At 36.1% G+C, this 20,425-nt stretch overlaps 1 protein-coding gene across 2 annotated transcripts in view; it reads right to left on the bottom strand.

Moving 5' to 3' along the window:
* The window catches only part of LOC142319349 (INO80 complex subunit B), a 46,000-nt gene that overhangs the window by 24,591 nt on the left and 984 nt on the right, over positions 1-20,425 (bottom strand). Inside the window, exons 1-3 of one of the 2 annotated variants that reach the window (XM_075356551.1) lie at positions 19,598-19,763; positions 18,868-19,009; positions 10,680-10,863 (exon numbers count right to left, since the gene is read on the bottom strand). In XM_075356551.1, the coding sequence (XP_075212666.1) occupies positions 10,680-10,863; positions 18,868-19,009; positions 19,598-19,646 (375 nt within the window). In that variant the 5' untranslated portion in view covers positions 19,647-19,763. Of the gene's footprint in view, positions 1-10,679; positions 10,864-18,867; positions 19,010-19,597; positions 19,764-20,425 lie in introns of those variants that run through there. The other variant, XM_075356552.1, reaches the window with a different exon arrangement.

The raw sequence follows: 20,425 nt of genomic DNA, 5'->3' as shown, positions 1-20,425 counted from the left end.
ATGATGAAGCATCCACTTGTCTGCAATGTCTGGTCTCACACGAATCATTCTTTTCCTGAGCCTTTCAAAGACACCTTTGTAAAACACTTGGTTGACAGTTTGTCCTGGAGGAACAAATTCTTTATGGACGATACCCCCCCTACTGTCAAAAAAGCAAATCAGTATGGTTCTGATCTTTGATTTGCTCATTCTACATTTTTTCGGTTGAGGAGATGACAGAGTGTGCCACTCTTCGCTTTGCAGCTTTGTTTCAGGATCGTACTCAAATATCCCAGGATTCATCACCTGAGATCACACTATTGAAGAATTCTTGGTCATTGTCAATCCTCTCAAGAAGATCAACACACACTTTTCTTCGATTGTCCTTCTGTTCCATTGTGAGGTTTTTCAGCACCAATTTTGCACAAACCTTTCGCATGTAAATCATCTGTCAAAGTTTGATGTATGGTGGAAGTGTTTAAATTTAACTGTTCACTCATCATCCTTACTGTTAAATGACGGTCTGATCTCACAAGAACGCTCACATGCTCAACGTTTTTGCCAGATTTTGAAGTTGAAGGTCTCCCTGAGTGAGGTTGATCTTCAACAAAAAATCGGCCTTCCAAAAATGATTTGCGCTAGTGGAAAACTTGTGCTCTTGATAAGCAATGTTCCCACTCACGGATTCCCCAAGTTTAACAAAAAAACTTGATTGCACAACGTTGCTCTAAATTCCGAAGCTCCATTTTCATAACACACAACAAAAACACAACTTCACTGATGGCGCTGTCAAAAATAATATATTGGCTGAACAGAGTTGAAACTTACACTGAGCATGTGGAAGGGAGGAACAAACCAGTCTAGCATAGACTGGTAGACACATCATTGCCAGATTGCTCGCAGTGTTACCAATCTCATTACTTTTCTCACACACCTTGTGCATATATATATAGTGTATATATATATATATACACACTCAACCATAGTTAGAATACATATTTTTAACATTTAAATCTTATGCACTATTTCTCGCTAACCCAATCATCATATTTAAACTTTAAATTTCTGCATTAACTGCATGGAATGCTCTTTATTACAGGTATTTTCTTAATAGTACAGGATTTAAATCTATTACTGTTTATTTCTAATATTTGCGTATTAGATATGTAGGTGGCGGAGGGTGTCTTCCCTGTGGGAAGACACCACCCACTATGTTCCTAGCCCTTATGGGCTTTACCAGAGGTCATCTTCGAAATCTCAGCTTTTGACATATTCCAGTCTGTCTTGACCAGGATGCCACCTCTGACATTCCCATCAGTGTACTACTATATAATGAACTCAAAACAAAACTCATCTTACCGACTCTTAAGTAAGACTGAAAAGACTTAACTAAACACAGGAAGTGAAATACCTACCTCTAATATGATCATTCTGACTCCATAGACAAAGACACCCTCCATGTGATGGTTTCAATCACCATGTCAACCCCTCTGTACCTAGCCCTGATGGCTTTACCGGAGGTCATCTTCAAAACCTTGGCAAAAGGCATCTCTCAGCCTTGTTCTTGCCTAAGTCAGGATGCGCCACCGATGCGAATGTCACATGTGACAATCCCATCGGTGAACTACTATCTACTAGACGACTCTTAAACAAAACATAAGCCCAAGTTTTTAATAAGAATGAATAGACAAGTAGAAGAGACTGAAATTAGAACGAACTGAAAGAGTAGAACCCATCACTGATACTGTGCTTAATAGGAGACTAGAATTCTTTGGACATATCATGAGAATGCAAGATGAAAGACTTGGGAAACAGTTATTATAGTACAATCTCGATTCAAAAAATATCAAGATAAGATGCAGATGGATCACAGAAATAAGAGAGGATGTGAAGGAAATCGGCCTTACAACAGAAGACATCGTAAACAAGATAAAATTAAATGAAAAAATCAATGGCAAAAACACATGCTTTACACTCACAAGACATATGTTTTCAACATCAGAAAGGGCACGGAAAATTGGAACATACGAAAAACTATGGGAGGACTACAAGTCCTGAATAGTCCTTTCATAGGCTAATGGACTGACTAAAGCAATCCTATGCAGTCATAAAACATGGAAAAAAAATCATTTTTAATTAATTATCTATTATTTAAACTTTAAGATGAACGTTAAATTTTCTGTTTTAAAAATCTGTTTTCACCTTTTGCAATACACATAACTAAAACATATTCAATATTTTAATCAAAATTCTATCTTCTCCAGTTGAAAATATATTTACACACTGTACATAACATGTTTTTTTTTTTTTTTTTTTTTTTTTTAAGGGCGAAAAACGGTTGAACGTTATCATCGCCCGGAAAATAAATAAATAGATAAATAAATAAAAATAATTTTAGGTTTTTAGATAAAATTAAAACTTAAAACTACTATCACAGAAACAAAATCCGGAATGGGTGTAAAAGGCCCATTCTCGGATAACAAAAACACTAATATGTAACTTAAAACTCTGTTAAAAACTATCACATTAAAATTAAATAAAACTTAAAACTAAAAACTATCACATTAAAAATAAATAAAACTTAAAACTAAAAAAGGAGATAAAACTTAAAACTAATATCACAAAAATCTTATAACTAATATCACAGACGAATTTAAAAAACATACAAAAAAAACAAAAAAATCCGATAGGGAGTGTAAAAGGCTCCCTACTCGGATAACAAAAACAATACATAGGACAATACATACAATTACAAAAGAACACATACTTATTAAATTTTTTGCATTAACCCTATACTATGTAAAAATATAAACATCCGGTTTAAAACCTCCTTATCGTCACGCAAGATACCACGGATGTTACTAGGTAATTTAAATTTACGACGCAATGCCGCATAACATATGCAGTCCACGAGTATGTGGCGCACAGTCACGCGGCAGTTGCATCTTGCGCATAGAGGTGGTTGTCCTCTTGTAAACAGGTACTCGTGTGTGACTCTCGTGTGTCCTATCCGCAATCGACAGAGAACTACTTCCTCACGCCGGGGTTTTCTGTATGAGGAGTTCCATGGTAACACAGAAACTTTAATCTGACGGAGTTTATTATCGACAGTAGCTGTCCAATCACCTTGCCACCTTGTTCTTAATAATTGTTTTACATAGTTAATGAAATCAGAAGTAGCAACTCGGGTGGTGAAAGGAGGCTGGTTACATGCTTCTTTGGCAGCGGAATCTGCATGTTCATTACCTGGAATCCCTACGTGGCTAGGGACCCAGCAAAAACTTAATTCTGTGTTGCGATTATTCAACTCAGCGATTGCGTTGTAAATTTCAATGACGATAGGATGTTTGGAATAAAAGTTCTTTAAGGCTTGGAGAGCACTACACGAGTCACTGCAAATAAGAATTTTTCTATATTTAGGGTTAATGATGTTTAGAGCCTTATTTATAGCATATAGTTCAGCGGTAAACACACTCGTAATACTGGGGAGACCAAACATATAAGTTCTCTCATTGACAACAAAAGCACACCCAACCGTATCGTTTTGTTTCGATCCATCAGTGTATACAACCGCGTCTGGTTTCGTCTTGGAGAGAACACACTGAAACATCTGCTGAAAGACGATAGATGGTGTTGATTGTTTATTACATGTAGTCAGGTCAAAATTAAAATTTATAAGGCTTATTCTCCATGGAGGATATGAGCAAGGGTACATAGGAAAGAATGACGGTGTGTCAACATTTATATGCTGCAGCAGACGCCAGGTACGGACACCTACAGGTGCAGTACGACGTGGATGATCCTCATACTTTCCTAGATTAGGATTTTTAAAGACTGACTCAAGAGCCGGGTGATTTGGCTGTCCTCTGAGACGAGCAAAATACGATAATAAAAGCTGGTCTCGTCTATCCCAAAGTGATGGTTCACCACAGTCTACAAGTAAGCTTGCGACAGGACTTGATCTAAACGCGCCTGTGGCAAGCCGAAGGAAAGCATGATGTACACTATCCAGCATTTTAAGCACGGTTTGACGAGCTGATGAGTAGGCCAAACAACCGTAATCTAAACGGGAGCGAACAAAGGAATAGTAAAAACGTATCATACATGATCTATCGGCTCCCCAGTTGGTGTTAGTAAGGACTCGCATCATATCTAAAATTTTGGAACATTTTGTTTTCAATTCTTTTAAATGTTTGACCCAAGTAAGACGACTATCAAAAATTAAACCTAAAAACTTAACGTAATTAGAGATAGTAATAGTCTCACCGTTCAGAAAAATTTGCGGAATAGAAGGGTTTCATAGCCGAGAAAAAACTACACATTTTGTTTTTTCGGATGAAAATGTGAAACCAGTAATCCTGGACCAAGCTTCAAGGTGATATATAGTGTTCTGCAGTAGTCTCTCTGCTGTAGGTGCCGAACGGCTTGCAATGTAGATAGCAAAGTCGTCAGCAAATAGAGAGCATGAGACAGGAGCCTGAACACATTTGGTAATATCATTTATGGCTACAGAAAATAAGGTGGCACTTAATACACTACCTTGGGGCACTCCACTCTCCAAGATGACACTATCTGAGAGCGAATCATCTACACGAACACGAGCCGTTCGGTGATTTAAGAATCCCCGGATAAAAGCAAGCATATTGCCCTTGATTCCCCATTTTTGGAGAGTGTTAAGAATACCACGTCGCCAGGCTGTGTCATACGCCTTTTTTATATCAAAGAAGATAGCGACGAGGTGTTGCCGATTGAGGAAAGCGTTTTGTATGGCTGTTTCTAGTGACACTAAATGGTCAATGGAAGATCGTCCTTGTCGAAAACCACACTGTTCTGGAGATAGAAAGCCATGTTTCTCCAAGTACCATGTAAGTCTGCGGTTTACCATTCTCTCCATTATTTTACACAAAATGCTTGTTAATGAAATAGGGCGATAGCTTGAGGGGTTCGTCTGGTCTTTACCAGGTTTTGGTACTGGTATAATAAATGCTTCTGACCAGCCGGGTGGGAAGACTTGTTCGGAGAATAAACCGTTGAAAATATTCAAAAGTTGTTGTAGTGCCGAATTAGGAAGGTGTGAAAGCATGGAAAGGCGAATGTTGTCCGGTCCAGGGGAAGTGTCCCGTGAATTTTTAAGTGCATGTAACAATTCTTTAAATACGAATGGAGTGTTTAATTCACCAACCGAATCACCAATGTTTAACGACAACACCTCCATTTGTATCTTGTACCGTTGAAAATTGTTATTATATGATGAGGTGAGAGACACCGAGCGGAAAGATTTTGCTAGACTATTTGCCACTTCCGAGGATGATGAAAGGAGTTCTCCTTCATCAATAAGACCAAGAATAGATTGTTTCGGTGATCCGAAGATTGCACGAATTTTCTTCCATACAGTAGACGTGGAAGTAGTGCGTGAGATAGTGCTCACGTATTTCGTCCATGAATTCCTCTTAGCGTCCAAGAATACTCGACGGCACACCGCTCTAGCCCTGCGGTATAAATTTAGATGTTCTGTTGTGGGCCTACGATTAAATTTACGTAGTGCCTGCCGTCGATTCCTAATAGCATTTTTGCATTCATCGTTCCACCATGGAACGAAAGGACGTCTAGGATTACCCGATGTTTGTGGGATATATCTGTTGGCATTCTTAAGTATCATGGACGTAAAAGAAGAATATTGGTCGAGGATGTTCGCTCCATCGTCATAGTGAGATTGGAATGCTTTACAGTATCCGTTCCAATCTGCCTTTTCAACAATCCATCTCCGTGGCATTCTTTTAATCTCGCAGTCTACACCGAAACTAATAATAATTGGTCTATGATCACTGCCGTGATAGTCATCACAAATCGACCAATTAAAATGAGGGAGTACATTCGGTGAGCATATGGAAAGATCAAGGTTAGATACAGCACCAGTTGATAAGGACATAAATGTGTGTGATCCATTATTCAGTAGGCAAAGGTCAAAATCTTGTCTCAATCTGTTTATCATATTTCCTCGAGTGGAGCAGAAGGTTGAGCCCCAGGAAATATGATGGGCATTGAAGTCTCCTACTATTAACGATGGAGATGGTATTTGTGTAAGGAGATTTGAGACATCTAAAGCACTGAACACAGTGTTCGGTGAGAGATACAGATTGCAGATATGCAATTTGAAGGGAATAGTGACCTTTACTGCAATAGCAGGAATGACAGTGGTTAGTTGAATTCTTGTAGCTGACACCCCATTCTTCATGAAAATCGCTACTCCACCACTCTCCCTACTGTCTACTAGGCAGTCGTATCTCTCGCAGGAGTATCCTCTAAGTGTAATTCGGTCATGTTGTAGCAGGTGAGTTTCCTGGAAACACATGATTAGTGGATCATGTGTGTGCGCCAGTACTCTAATATCTTCAATGCGGGACCGAATACCTCTAACATTCCACTGAATAATGTTCATAAGTGTAAAAAACAAATAAAAAAATAAATTTCGGAAACTATATAAAAATTAGTTGTACGTGATTCGGTTTTTCTTTTTTGAATTTTTTATTTTAAAGAACTCCGATGCCCTAGGGTCTGGTGGTTCTTCAACCATATCCTCCAGTATATGAGGTGATGGTGGAGGAGATTTATTTGAATGGGATGCTGTAGTTGACATCCCAGAAGAGATAGTTATGTGGGTTCCCTTTATGGGGAGCTTATTAGGTAGCTTACTGCCAGCTGTGATAGTCGCTATTCGTGGCGGTACGACTTTGGGAATAGGAACTTTCGTATGTATCATACTGTTTGATTCACTAGCTGCGACGGAGGACTTTTTATTCATTTTTGTCAGCTCTGAGATAGTGGCTGTAAGTGAAGCTACTTGATCAGATAGCATCTGAACAAGTTTTTTAAGTTCATTGCAGGATCCGCACTGCTGATTATTAGCATTTGTAGGAATTTGTTTAGTTGTAGCGGTGGCAAAAGATACGTCTGGTTTAACCAGGTTCCGTGAGTTGTTTATTTTTTTATATTCTCTACGTGCAGCCGGAAAGGATAGTTTTTGCTCCGTACAGATTTTGAGAATTGCCTTTTCTTCTTTAAAAGTTGAGCAATCTCGGGAGCGGGCTGTATGTGGACCACTGCAGTTTGCACATTTTTCACTTTCTTTGCAGTTAGGGTCGTTGTGACCTTCTTTACCACATCGAGCACAGATCTCAGTTTTCGTGCAAGATGTTGTAGTATGACCAAAACCTTGGCATCTGAAACATCGCCGTGGGTTGGGTATGAATGGTCGTACCCGAACCGAGAGGTAACCCACTTTAATCTTTTCTGGTGGAACAGGGAGATTGAATGTTAGTATAAGAGACGGTGTCGGTTCTTCTGTTCCGTTTTGCCGTCTCATTATACGTTTCACCTCAACAACATCTTGGTGGCAAAGCTCATCGACTATTTCCGAGATATCTATATCCAGAAGGTCTCTACAAAAAATTACACCCTTGCTCGTATTTAATGTTTTGTGGCTTTCAGCACTTATATTTATACCACCCATATTACGGAGACGTAAGATTGATCGACTCTGTTCGTCGTTGAATGTTTCAACCAGAATCGATCCGTCGCGTAATTTCCTGATGTTCTTTGGGGAGCCACTTGCACCTGTAAGAGTTTTATTTATAAGGAAAGGTGAAACCTTTTGGAGGGAGCCACCTTCCTGACTATTTCGGAGAACAATGAATCGAATATTTTTAGTGTTCAAGTCTAAAGATTTGTAGTTCTCTTCCATAGGACTTTTATCCTCGTCAGACAAAGCTGACCGAGGTCTCTTCGCAAGACATACATTGGTGGTTTTTTCAGATGGACCACCAACCATCATTGTGTTTATTGTTGGAACTGAAATTTTGGTCCCACGAGTACCGGCGAAAAATGGACCACTCCAGCAGAGCGCACGCGTACTGGAGCTAGAGCTAAATACAACTGGGTTCGCCCTGGTGCCCAGAGGACATCGTTCGAGACTCACTACGTAGAGCCATTCACCCATCGGCACGATTTGTTCCCACCTTGGGTTACGGTTGCGTTTCGTAAGATGTCGCAACACCACCGAGTGTAATGTAAGAAATATCAGTGTAGGTTGTTGTGTAATTGTGTATGTGTGTATGTTGTAATTTATGTAGTGTTCTTGGTGTAGTATATGTGTAAAATGTAAAGTGTTCCGCAGCTCATTGTATAGTGGGAAGAAAAGCTGCGGAGGCTAGGCCCGTGGGGACGCCAACCCCCAAAGTCTTAAAGAATAAGACTCCCCGTCGGGGTACATAACATGTTAATACTTACTTCTCTGTTTCTACAGTTGAAAGAGGAATATGAAGAGGCCTAGTGACTAACTCAAATTTATGAAATATGTTTACATAAGTATACTTGAAATGTACGGTAATGAACAAATTAATCCGAACAAGGGGAATTTTCATTCTGTGGCAGACTGCTTGCAGTTCTGGTGTTTCAGGTTATGTTGTTAGTTCATATACAAATAGAATTAGTAGTTTTTGTGCTTTTATAATTCATTGTCAATTAGCTTTGGTGACCTTGTGAGTTTCTAGTTAATACAATGGATATAACCCCACGAAACCGGTCAAAAATTGTTGTTCTGTCCCAATATACACAAATGACTCAAAGACAGATTGCCAGTGATTGTAGTACAGGGTTAGATACTGTAAATGAAATTGTGAAAAGGTTTAGGTAAACGGTTTCCATCTCTAAAAAGAGAAAAAATGTAGATGGAAAAATAGAACCACGTCTACACAGGATCAATTACTAATAAGAAAAAGCAGAATTAATCCACAATTGTCAGCTGTTGACCTTTACTTGAGAGCCAGCGAGACTAATGTTCCTGATATGACAGTTCGTAGGAGATTGTTTGCACCAGGAAGGATTGCTCAGAAACCTAGAAAGCAGTTACTGACACAGGTTATGAAGATACAAAGACTTTACTGGGCAAAGAAACATAAAGAATGGACTCCCAACTCCGCAGGGGATTGTGACGTTACTGGTCGCCACACCACCCTGTTCGTTCCAACCCCCTGAGGAGCTTTACCGCAGGTCATCTTTAGACCCTCTAACTAATTACATCTCACAGTTATCAGCCACGCCTCAGTCAGGATGCCACCAATATAAATGCCTTGGCAGACATTTGCATTTAGTTAAATACATATCAAATTTTGCCTTCACGTAGACCTCAAACGGACATCTTCACATCTAACCTAACATGATTCCCTCAAACTAACTGACCGAAACTGCAGAAGCACAAACCCCGCACCTAGTCCAGATTTGACAGCATTGTTCGTGACTGTGAATGCCTCAGAAAATGAATGAGTTTAAACTGAAATCAGTGCTCATACCAATTAATTTATTGGTACTCATACCAATAAAAATTATGTCTTACGCAACATAGAAATTCAGACCTACATCCAAATAAGTCAACAAATCTAGGTCACCTAACAAGAGGAACGCAACCTCATTTCGGTCCGTGCAGGAGCCAGGAACAAACCCTGCACCCTAACCTGTCTCATCATGGTGTCTCGTGTGGCATTACCAAGTCATGATCAGGACCGCTACCGGCAGAGGGAAGCCACGTCCCCGGTTGCACGGGTTAACCTACTCTGGCAAAACGGCCACCCCCACCAGTGGGAGACCCAAATTGAATCACAAACAATACCAATATAACTGTGGCACGATGCCAGTGCATCTACCTCCAACTAATCCAATGCCTAAGCCAGAACCCTAGACACCCAGGATCCTACCACGATCAAGTATCTCGATTAAACTCCCTCTGCAGACTTACATACTGCAAGGGAGCAATGAAAACCAGCCACTATAGACCACTCCTCATGCGGACCATCCAGTTAATACAGAGATCCAGAAAGCAATGAATTCTCTCAAGTTCCCTAACAGCTCGTGAACATTTGACCTCATATCAGGGACAGACATAGAGGACGTGGTCCATTGTATCATCAGTCCCACAATAAAGAATGGACTACTGAGATGTAAAAAAATTATTTTTTTAGACAAGACTCATTTCTTTGTCCAAGGGGAGAGAATACCTTACATTTGTTAGCTGGCAGATGAAAAGACTATTATGCCAGCACGCCTGCAACAAGCACCCAAAAGCCCAGCTATACAGAGGTTTTGAGAATGTTTTAAACATGAAGGACCAACAGCACTTGTGTGTGGATGGGATGTTGAAATCGGACTGACAGATTATCAGCCAAAGAAAAATAGTCCCGCTTATGTAGAATAACCCAGAACTCATATTCCAACAGGACCTTGCACCATGTCACATGTCAAAGAAAGCAAAAGAGTTCTTCAAAAACCAAAATAGTCAAGTACTCTCATGCCAGGGAACTCTCCCGACTTGAATCCCATTGAAAATTTATGGGCAATCTAAAAAAGAAGACTTGCGAAAATGAATTGTAGCACAAAAACTGACCTTATCAATTCAGCGATACAAGTTTGGTTTCGAGATGAAAAAGTGGAATCAATATCAAAGAGGATTAATGAGATAATCAAAAACAAAGGAGGACATATAAACTATTAAATTTAAGTAAATTTGACTATTAAGCATATTTCTTTTAAAAATAAAATTTTCTGTTAAAAATAATGTGTTCGGATTAATTCACTTGCCACTGTATTTACACACAGCACGTGTGCATACACTTATATCTAAAATCAAAAGTATTAAAAAATTGTTAAACCTCTTCTAGTTTTCCAGATTCAATCGCATCTAACCATCTTTCTTCTTCACTAGAAGTTCCACTTTCTTTACCTTTCTTTTTCTTTTTTTTTGAACTAGTACTCTGCTTTGGTGATAAACCAACTTGAGAGGAAGTCTTCATACTATCACTAGTACTTTTGCTATGACCAATTGTTCCACTAAAACTGTAAAAATAAAACAATTCATTAAAAAAATATCATCATGTAATTTAGAAGGAATTATTTCGTATAACTTTATATAATTTTTTAATTATTTCAAAGTTTACAATTTGATATTTTTTTTTGTCTTTAGTCACATGACTGGTCTGATGCAGCTTTCCAAGATTCACTATCTAGTGCCAGTCATTTCATTTCGGTAAACCCCCTTAATCCTACATCCCCGACAATTTTTTACATATTCCAAGTATAGCCTGCCTGCATAATTTTCCCTTCTACCTGTCCCTCCAATACCAAAGCAACTAGTCCAGGATTCCCTAATATGTGGCCTATAAGTCTGTCTCTTCTTTTAACTATATTTTTCCAAATGCTTCTTTCTTCATCAATTTGTCGTAACACCTCTTCATTTGTCACTTTATCCAACCATCTGATTTTTAACATTCTCCTATAGCACTGCACTTCAAAAGCGTCTAATCTTTTCTTCTCAGGTACTGCAATCGTCCAAGTTTCATTTCCATATAAAGCTATGCTCCAAACATATACTTCCAAAAATCTTTTTCTGACGTTTAAATTAATCTTTGATGTAAACAAATTATATTTCTGATTAAAGCCTTGTTTCGCTTGTCCTATTCGGCATTTTATATCGCTCCTGCTTTGTCTATCTTTAGTAATTCTACTTCACAAATAAAAAATTCTTCTACCTCCATAATCTTTTCTCTTACTATTTTTACATTCAGTGGTCCATCTTTGTTATTTCTACTACATTTCGTTCTTGTTTATTTTCATGCGGTAGTTCTTGCATAGAACTTCATCTGTCCCATTCATTGTTTCTTTTGAATGTTTTTCACTCTCAGCTAGAATTACTATAGCATCTGCAAATCATAGCATCTTTATCTTTTTACCTTGCTAAAGCAGTGCTGCGGGCACATCATAAAACCACTTATAGAGGTGATCAATTTATCCTTTGTAACAGGACTTTTTCCTGACTACTTAAAAACACCTAGAGTAGTTCCAATATTCAAAAATGATGACCCATACCAAACCAATAACTACCAACTATTTCCATTCTTCCAGATTCGAGTATGTTTTATGAAAATCTCTTCTTAGAGAGAATTCTCAGCTTTCTGAAAAGATTTAACATCTTTGCTTCAGAGCAATTTAGTTTTAGGAAGAATAAAAGTACAATTGTTGCTGTAACAAATTTTACTGATGGCATTGTCAGGTGGTTGGATGGGTGAGAACATGTGCTCAGCATATTCCTTGATCTTTCCAAGGCATTTGACTGTGTGCATCATGAGACACTGATGCACCAGTTAGAGGCATGTGGTGTGCAGCATTTGCCACATAAATGGGTAACATCTTACCTCCAAGACCAAGAACAGTGTGTGCCACATATAACAAAGTAAGATTGACCCATGGGGTCCCCCAGGTATCAATCTGGGAGCCTGTTCTGTTCCTATTTTACATCAACAACGTGAAGTTGGTCGACCAGCATGGAGATGTGATTCAGTATGCTGATGACATGATTCTCTTGTTAAGAAATAAATGTTTAAGTTGTTTGGAGGTCAAAGATATCGTTGAACTAAATGTATTCAACAATTTTCAGAAATAAATTTACGGACAAACAAATCAAAGTCGACCATTATTAAATTTTGTCTCAGACAGCATAAGCATAACAGGAAACCTTCCACAATGGTTGATGATGAACTCTTTGAGGAATCTAAATCTGCCAGATTCCTGGGTATGCACCTTGATCAAGGGCTGACCTGGGATAAACACATAGATCATGTTTGCGCTAAGGTATTATTGGGCATCTTTCCCTTGCGTTAACTCGCAAGTGTTCATTCTTTAGTTCTGTTGAAAGCGGGCTAATATTTCCACACCTGTCATGTAGGATTTGACTTTGGGAATACTGTGGTCAAAACATGATGAGCAGGGTGTTTCAGCTGCAGAAAAAAGCTGTTAAGAGTGATCATGAAATTAAAATTCAGAGAGTTGTGTAGGACGTCTTCCCGGAGCTGGGATTTCTTGACTTGCCCTGTCTTTACATTTTGGATGTTATGATGTACTGCCATTCAAAATGCACTTTAGTGTGGAACAGAGATGTACATCTTTACAATAACAGAGGCAGGGATAACTTGTGTGCCAAAAGCACACAACAATGGATTTCGAATGTTTGCCATCACAAGTTGATGTCAGTTTAATTAATAGGTCCCAGAGGATGTTCAACAAATTCCCATTCTGGGTCAGTTTAAATGTCAACTAAAACACCTTTTGGTGCGTAAGGCATTCTACTCTGTTGACAAGTTCATGGACAGCCACTGGTTTAATTAATCAAAATTATATAAGGAGTGAGCCTGATGTCAAAGATGTAAATGGTACATGAATGATATGTTTTATATGTTTGAGTGGGAGCGACAGAATATATAGAAAGGATTTTAAAATTTCAATTATTTATTTCTGTAGATTTTTTAACCACATTTCTCTAGTCATTGATTGTTGACAATTGTGATGCAATTTTATATTAATTTTATGCAATAAAAGAAAAAAAAACCATAGCAGGCGACTACAACAATTTTTGGGGTGGGGGTGGATTTTGCAAAAAAACATTTTTTGAAAATATTATTTTTAATTAACAAATGTGCCTAATAAAAATATGACCTTAATTTGGTGAAATCTTAAGATATTGAAAGTGACATTAATCTACAGCCTTTCCCCAAGCATGCGCACGCACACACACACACACAGAGAGATTCTTGCACAGACATGTGTGCACACACACACACAGAGACATTCACACACAGATGTATATATACACATACACATACAAAAAGAGAGAGAGAGATTCATACAGACATGTGTGCATACACACACGTACAGGAAGAGAGAGAGAGAGATAGTGAGAAAGAAAAACAGAGAAATTCATACAGACAGACACATGCATGCTCTCACACAAATGCGTGCGGGCGCACAACACAAACACATCTTAACTAATCTTGATGTTCAATAAAAAAATACCAAAAGTTGTTGTCATAAAAATCTTTCATTAAATTTATGGCATCACTTATGAAATAATCTTTATCATGTGTGTATGATAAAACCACTACCACAACTAAAAAACACAGCTAGTCATACCAACAGCTGAAATCATACTGAAGAAAATTTCATCACGTTGAATTACTCATTACTTGACTCACTGATATATCTGGCTTGACATGAAATGACATCACTCAACTGTTATGTATCAAATATAGATAATACAGCACGCATTGCAAAACAAATCAGTTATGAATAAACAAACACATAGACGAACTAACTTATTTTATTGTTTGTTACACAAATGATGGAATAAATAAATTTAAGGGTTTGTAACTTAAGAATATTACATGATGGGTTCATTTGGAATACATATTCAGATTCAGCAAATAAAATACTATATAGAATATCTATCTGCTAGCTGGCAATGCTTTGCTATTGCTAGATTGGTATTGGTAATACATATAATGATATATATATATAAGAAGTTCACAGAATTAAACCTTTCCCTTTTTCCCTTTCCCTCATTTTCCCATTCCCCATTTCCCCTTTCCCACTCCTTCCATGTTTTTCTTTCCCTTATTTCCATGTGCCCTTCCTCCTGTTTTCCCCTTCTTCCCTTTTACCTTTTTCACATTTTCCCTTTTTCGCCTTTCTCACCATGTGTAAATTGGTCCAGTAGTTGTTCAGTCTATAGCAGACAAACATATAAGAAACATTGAAATGGAATCATAAAAAATATTTAGTATAGCGTGTGTTGCTTTTATGTATAACAGATAACATTGCTTTTAAAAAAAAGCATGTTTTTACCTGTCATAGGTGTGACATCTTAGGTATATAAAAACATGCACGTATTTGAATGCAACTTTGTGTCAAGATGTCAAAGCAATCAGTGAAGAAGTTTTGGAGATTTAAGATTTTAAACAAACGAAAATTTACATTTTTATTTATATAGATTAGTTACAATACATCCATGAAGATGGAAATAATTATCCGAAAGCACTAGAAAAATATTTGTACCACATTTGTATAAATATTTGCTGGTAAGCAGATTTGTAATTTATATTTATAATTTTTTATACTTGTTAACAAAATCAGTGTTTTTACTTGTACTTCATACAAGAAAGTACTGTAATTGCAAAAAATTTTGGTTTTTCAGATTTAAACTTAATTAATCCATTTTGACCTGTTTCGGCGCAACATCTGTAAGTACATGCGTATGTAACTCTAAGTTACATACGATTAGCGATGGAGTGTTGAAACTTTGGATTTTGATTGTTATCACATCTAGTTGTGCAACTCCCCTTTTGACTAGACCAAAAGTGTCCAAAAAAGCCCAAAATCAAAAAAAAATTGGATTTTGGACTCATTGAGAGCTTTTCAATGAGAGATATATCATAAGTGGGACTTATTTTCATTGGCACAAAGGTTTGAATCAGACTTCAACCGCTTTTTATTTAATTTAAATAAGCTGATTTATTAATAATTATTAACATCTGATTATAATTTTTTTTTTACAATAAATAATAATTCAATAACAATGAAAAAATCTGAAGGTATTTGTGAAATAAAATTTTATAAGATAGATTACACAAACTGGTGTGTAATATTTATGAAAAAGGGGAACTTCTATCAGACTTCAAAAAAAGTGTGACAAATACAGAGATAGAAGAACAATTGCTAACATTTACAGGAACCAAACAGCAACAGTAATAATTGAAGAACATAAAAAAAACCGTAATAAGAAAGGGAGTCCGACAAGGAAGTTCCCTATCCTCATTACTTTTTACTCTTTACATAGAACTAGCAGTTAATGATGTTAAAGAACAATTTAGATTCGGAGTAACAGTAAAAGGTGAAAAGATAAAGATGTTACGATTTGCAGATGATATAGTAATTCTAGCTGAGAGTGAAAAACATTCAAAAGAAACAATGAATGGAACGAATGAAGTTCTATGCAAGAACTACCGCATGAAAATAAACAAGAACGAAATGTAGTAGAAATAACAAAGATGGACCACTGAATGTAAAAATTGTAAGAGAAAAGATTATGGAGGTAGAAGAATTTTTTATTTGTGAAGTAGAATTACTAAAAATGGGCAAAGCAGGAGCGATATAAAATGCTGAATAGCACAAGTGAAACGAGCCTTCAATCAGAAATATAATTTGTTTACATCAAAAATTAATTTAAACGTCAGGAAAAGATTTTTGAAAGTATATGTTTGGAGTGTAGTTTTATATGGAAATAAAACTTGGATGATTGGAGTACCTGAGAAGAAAAGATTAGAAGCTTTTGAAATGTGGTGCTATAGGAGAATGTTAAAAATCAGATGGGTGGATAAAGTGACAAATGAAGAGGTGTTGCAGCAAATCTATGAAGAAAGAAGCATTTGGAAAAATATAGTAGAAAGAAGAGACAGACTTGTATGCCACATATTAAGGCATCCTGGAATAGTCGCTTTAATACTGGAGGGACAGGTAGAAGGAAAAAATTGTGCAGGCAGGCAATGTTTGGAATAAGACAAATTTTTAAAACAAATTTTTAGGGATGTAGGATGTAGGGGGTATACAAAAAAGAAACGACTAATAGGGAATCCTGGAAAGCTGGATCAAACCAGTCAAATGACTGAAGATAAAAAAAAAGGTCAACATTATTTTTGTCTCATTAGTACCAATAGGTGTACTTAATGTAGTTTTTTATGCTGTTTTCAAATATGTATTCGGAATTTCTCCATCACCCACAGTTATTTTCTTACTTTAATTTTTTTAAAGTATTTTAATAAGTTTTTTGTCCATTTGTCCATTGTCAAATAAAAGCTCCTAGAGCATTGTAAGTATGATGGAAGGGAGCTATCTCAAAGGGTAGTGTTGCTACTGTTGTGCAGGTTCAGACATGTATAAACATAACCTAGTGTAGCACACATTCATCAAAACAATGCCAGTTGTGAGGTAGTAGTGAACCGGTAAACACATCACTGTGAGTGCTTTATATGTCTGAATTATTGAGTATTACATACATACAACTTTATTTCTTTTACTTACGTCAGTTACAAAATGGCTAAAGTTTGTTTAAATCAAACTAACAATTTTTGTTATGTATGTGGTGAAATGATGCTCAAATTTCAAAGGCGAAACCTTATTCCATTAGTAAAAAAGTGTTATGAACTTTATTTTGGGTGTAAAGTCAGGGAACAAACAAAAGTCTGAGCCCACACATCTATTGTTTATCGTGTTCTAGGCTTCTCACTGCATGGAAATAAGGCATAAGCCTCATTCCATTTGCTATCCCTATGATTTGGAGGAAACCCAAAGATCGCTCTTCTGACTGATTTCTGCTTAAAAAACATTAAAAGCATACATCAAAATCAAAACATACAGTGGTGTTTCCTAACTTGCAATCTGTAATGAGACTGGTTCCACACTGCAAAGAATTGCCAATACCAAAGCCTCTAGAACATGTGACATTATATGAGCTCAGAGTCTGATGGAAATAAGAAAGAAAAAGAGGAAAGATTCGGGTGATACAACTTTTGAACAAAGCGGTTCATCTGAGTCTCATTTACTGATTAAGAAACTCTTAACAATCTCATACGAGATTTAAAGATATTCAAAAAACAGTCTGAAATGCTTGCTTCCTGGCTAAAAGGATGGAATCTTCTTCAAAAGAATACAAAGATACGTACTTATCGTAATCGTCATTCTGAATTTAAAGACTATTTTTTTTAAGAAAATGACACTTCTTCTCTTACGTAATGAACATAACCCAACAGAATGGCACTTGTTCACTGATTCCTCTAAAGTTAGTTTAAAAGCTGTCCTTCTGCATAACAGCAATAAATTCCCATCAGTACCTGTGGCTCACACTATTAGTATGAAAGAAACATTTGAAAACTTTAAATTTATATTGGGAAACCTTCAATATGCAGTGTATGAATGGAATATTTGTGGTGATTTGAAGGTAATTGCACTTATTCTTGTTCTGCAGCTTGGTTACACAAAGTACTACTGTTTTTGTTTGAACGGAATATTAGGGACAGAAAAAAAAATTTCATTAGAAAAGAATGGCCTAAACGTGAATCACTCATTCCTGAACAGAAAAATGTGAAACATGACCCATTGTGTAATCCTAAAAATGTGTACCTACTTTCGTTACATATCAAACTACGATTAATGATTTGTCACGGGCGTGGACAATACTTTCATGTATTTAAAACAGACGTTTCCTAAAATTATTGAAGCAAAAATTAAAGACTTAATATTTTTGTAGGTCCACAAATACAATCACCAATGAATGCATGATGAAAAGTTTGAGGGACTATTGAATCCACTGGAGAAAGCGGCTTGGCAGGCATTCAAAAATGTTACTCAGAGTTTTTTGAGAAATCGAAAGGTAGAAAATTACTGTGATATTCACAACAATCTTATAAAAATTTGGGTTCTATTATGTCCTTAAAAGTACACTTCCTGCACTAACACCTAGATTTCTTCCTGGAAAATCTTGGTGCAGTGAGCGATAAGCACATGAAACACTCTCATCAAAAGATTTCAGCTAAGGAAAATACGTATCAAGCCAAATCGAATCCTAATATGTTGGCCCATCAACAGGGATGCTCCACAGGTGAAATATAGCAGAAATCGTCATTTTTTACTTTCCAGACGAGTCAAATATTTGAATATTGTGTAGTTAAGAAAGCAGAAAGTATTAAAATGTTTGAAATTATAAATGTCTGTCTCTCGAAATCCTTGGATGATGGGGGAAAACCGATATATTTGAATACAGGAGAAAAAATACTATCAGAATCACATACTTTTCTTCCTGAGGCAAAAAAAATTATTTTTTGTTTCCCAGTGTTATTGAAGAAGTTAAGAGTAAGTACTTTTAACGTTCATTACTTCACTACAATTTTCTATTTTTACTGAAATAATTATTTTTATTTAATAACATGCAGTAGAATATAGTTTAAACAATACACATACGTTTTATTTAAATTGCTTTCTTCCTCGGCTACTTTAACAGGAACTTTAACTGCATCAGATGTGCCAGCTTCTTCAGCATCACTTTTCTTCTTCTTGTGTTTTTTATGTTTACTGTGCTTCTTATGTTTCTTTGAATCATTTTCTAAAAATTATAAAAAATAACTTTTAATCATATAAATAACCATAATCTAAAAAGGATGAGATAAAATTTATTTCATCTACCTGATCCAATAAATTCAATAACTGGTTTGATTTATGTAAGATTTTTATTACACCTTTGGAATATTCCGATAGCCAGAATCCTTTAACAATAAATTTAATTTTATTTATTTAGCCATAGCAATACAAAAGTCAAAATACAACATAAACCTTTATTTAGGTCTGCAACTGGAGAAAACCATGAACAGGAAAAGACAACAACCAGGTCGCTATCACCACAATGGAAAATATGTAGGAAAAAATAACCAGTTACGTTTTAGGGGCTAACAGTCATCCTACGCTAGCTAAGTATAAAGGCAATAAACACTTATTTATCAGACTCGCTCACACATCATAACCTAAAAGTACTCAGGTAAAATAATTAACACACTGGAAATTCATTAATCACGATTTAAATATTCGTTTACACCCACTGAATTATTTGACAAAAATCGTTCATTAATAGTGATTATTTCATAAAAATTACGAGTATTTTTATAATACAGTATAAAACGTTTTATTATAAACATACCTATCCGCTCTTCATCGCCAATCGTATCTCTACTCACTCTCTTAACCATGTTCCTTTACTTCACTTAATTCATTTCAACCAATTCTTATCTAAAATTACAACCCACTAACCAAACCACAACATAAAACGAATGTTCTCGAAGAATGCAATTGAACCCGACTAAATAAATATTATTTCATAGTCGATATTAAATAATCGTAATTCGTTGAAGATCGATTAGATTTTATGAGTCGAGACTACAATTGAGACTAAGTAACCTATTCTTGAATACATGGCATAGGAAAGTAATTTTTTTAAGAAATATAAGTAACATATAAGATCAGGGATTTGTGTTTGGAAAAATGTTTTAGAAATTTCAGTCGCGTATAAAAAATCAACAAATTATGAATTTTTGGCAGAAACACATTTACTGTACTTAGCAGTGAATGGAAAAGTGAAATCATTGTAACAAATAGTCAAATTTCCCACAATTAAGAGCAGGTAAACACTGTCTCTTGAAATTTTCTTTCAGCTACAAAAGCACTTTATGAAAAGGCAAATAAGAAACAGAATAGTAACAAAAAAGTGATTGTTTTTCCATTTAAAGGAAATAATATAAAAATAGATATATTTTAATAAAGAATTCTTTTAAATTAAATATATTTTTATTATCTATTTTTGTTACATTTCCAGTCATAGAAATTCGTTTGTAATTTTAACTTCTTATGTATACAAGTATGTAGTTTTGATTAACCTAATTATGCTCTATACAGTATAAATAATCTAATGATTTTATTGCTGCCCCTTAAAAAATTACATTCTGTAGTAAGATTTAGTGATAAAAGATAA

The sequence above is a fragment of the Lycorma delicatula genome, chromosome 2, assembly GCF_047948215.1.
Source record: "Lycorma delicatula isolate Av1 chromosome 2, ASM4794821v1, whole genome shotgun sequence".
NCBI lineage: Eukaryota > Metazoa > Arthropoda > Insecta > Hemiptera > Fulgoridae > Lycorma > Lycorma delicatula.
This window is presented reverse-complemented; position numbering and strand designations above follow the sequence as displayed.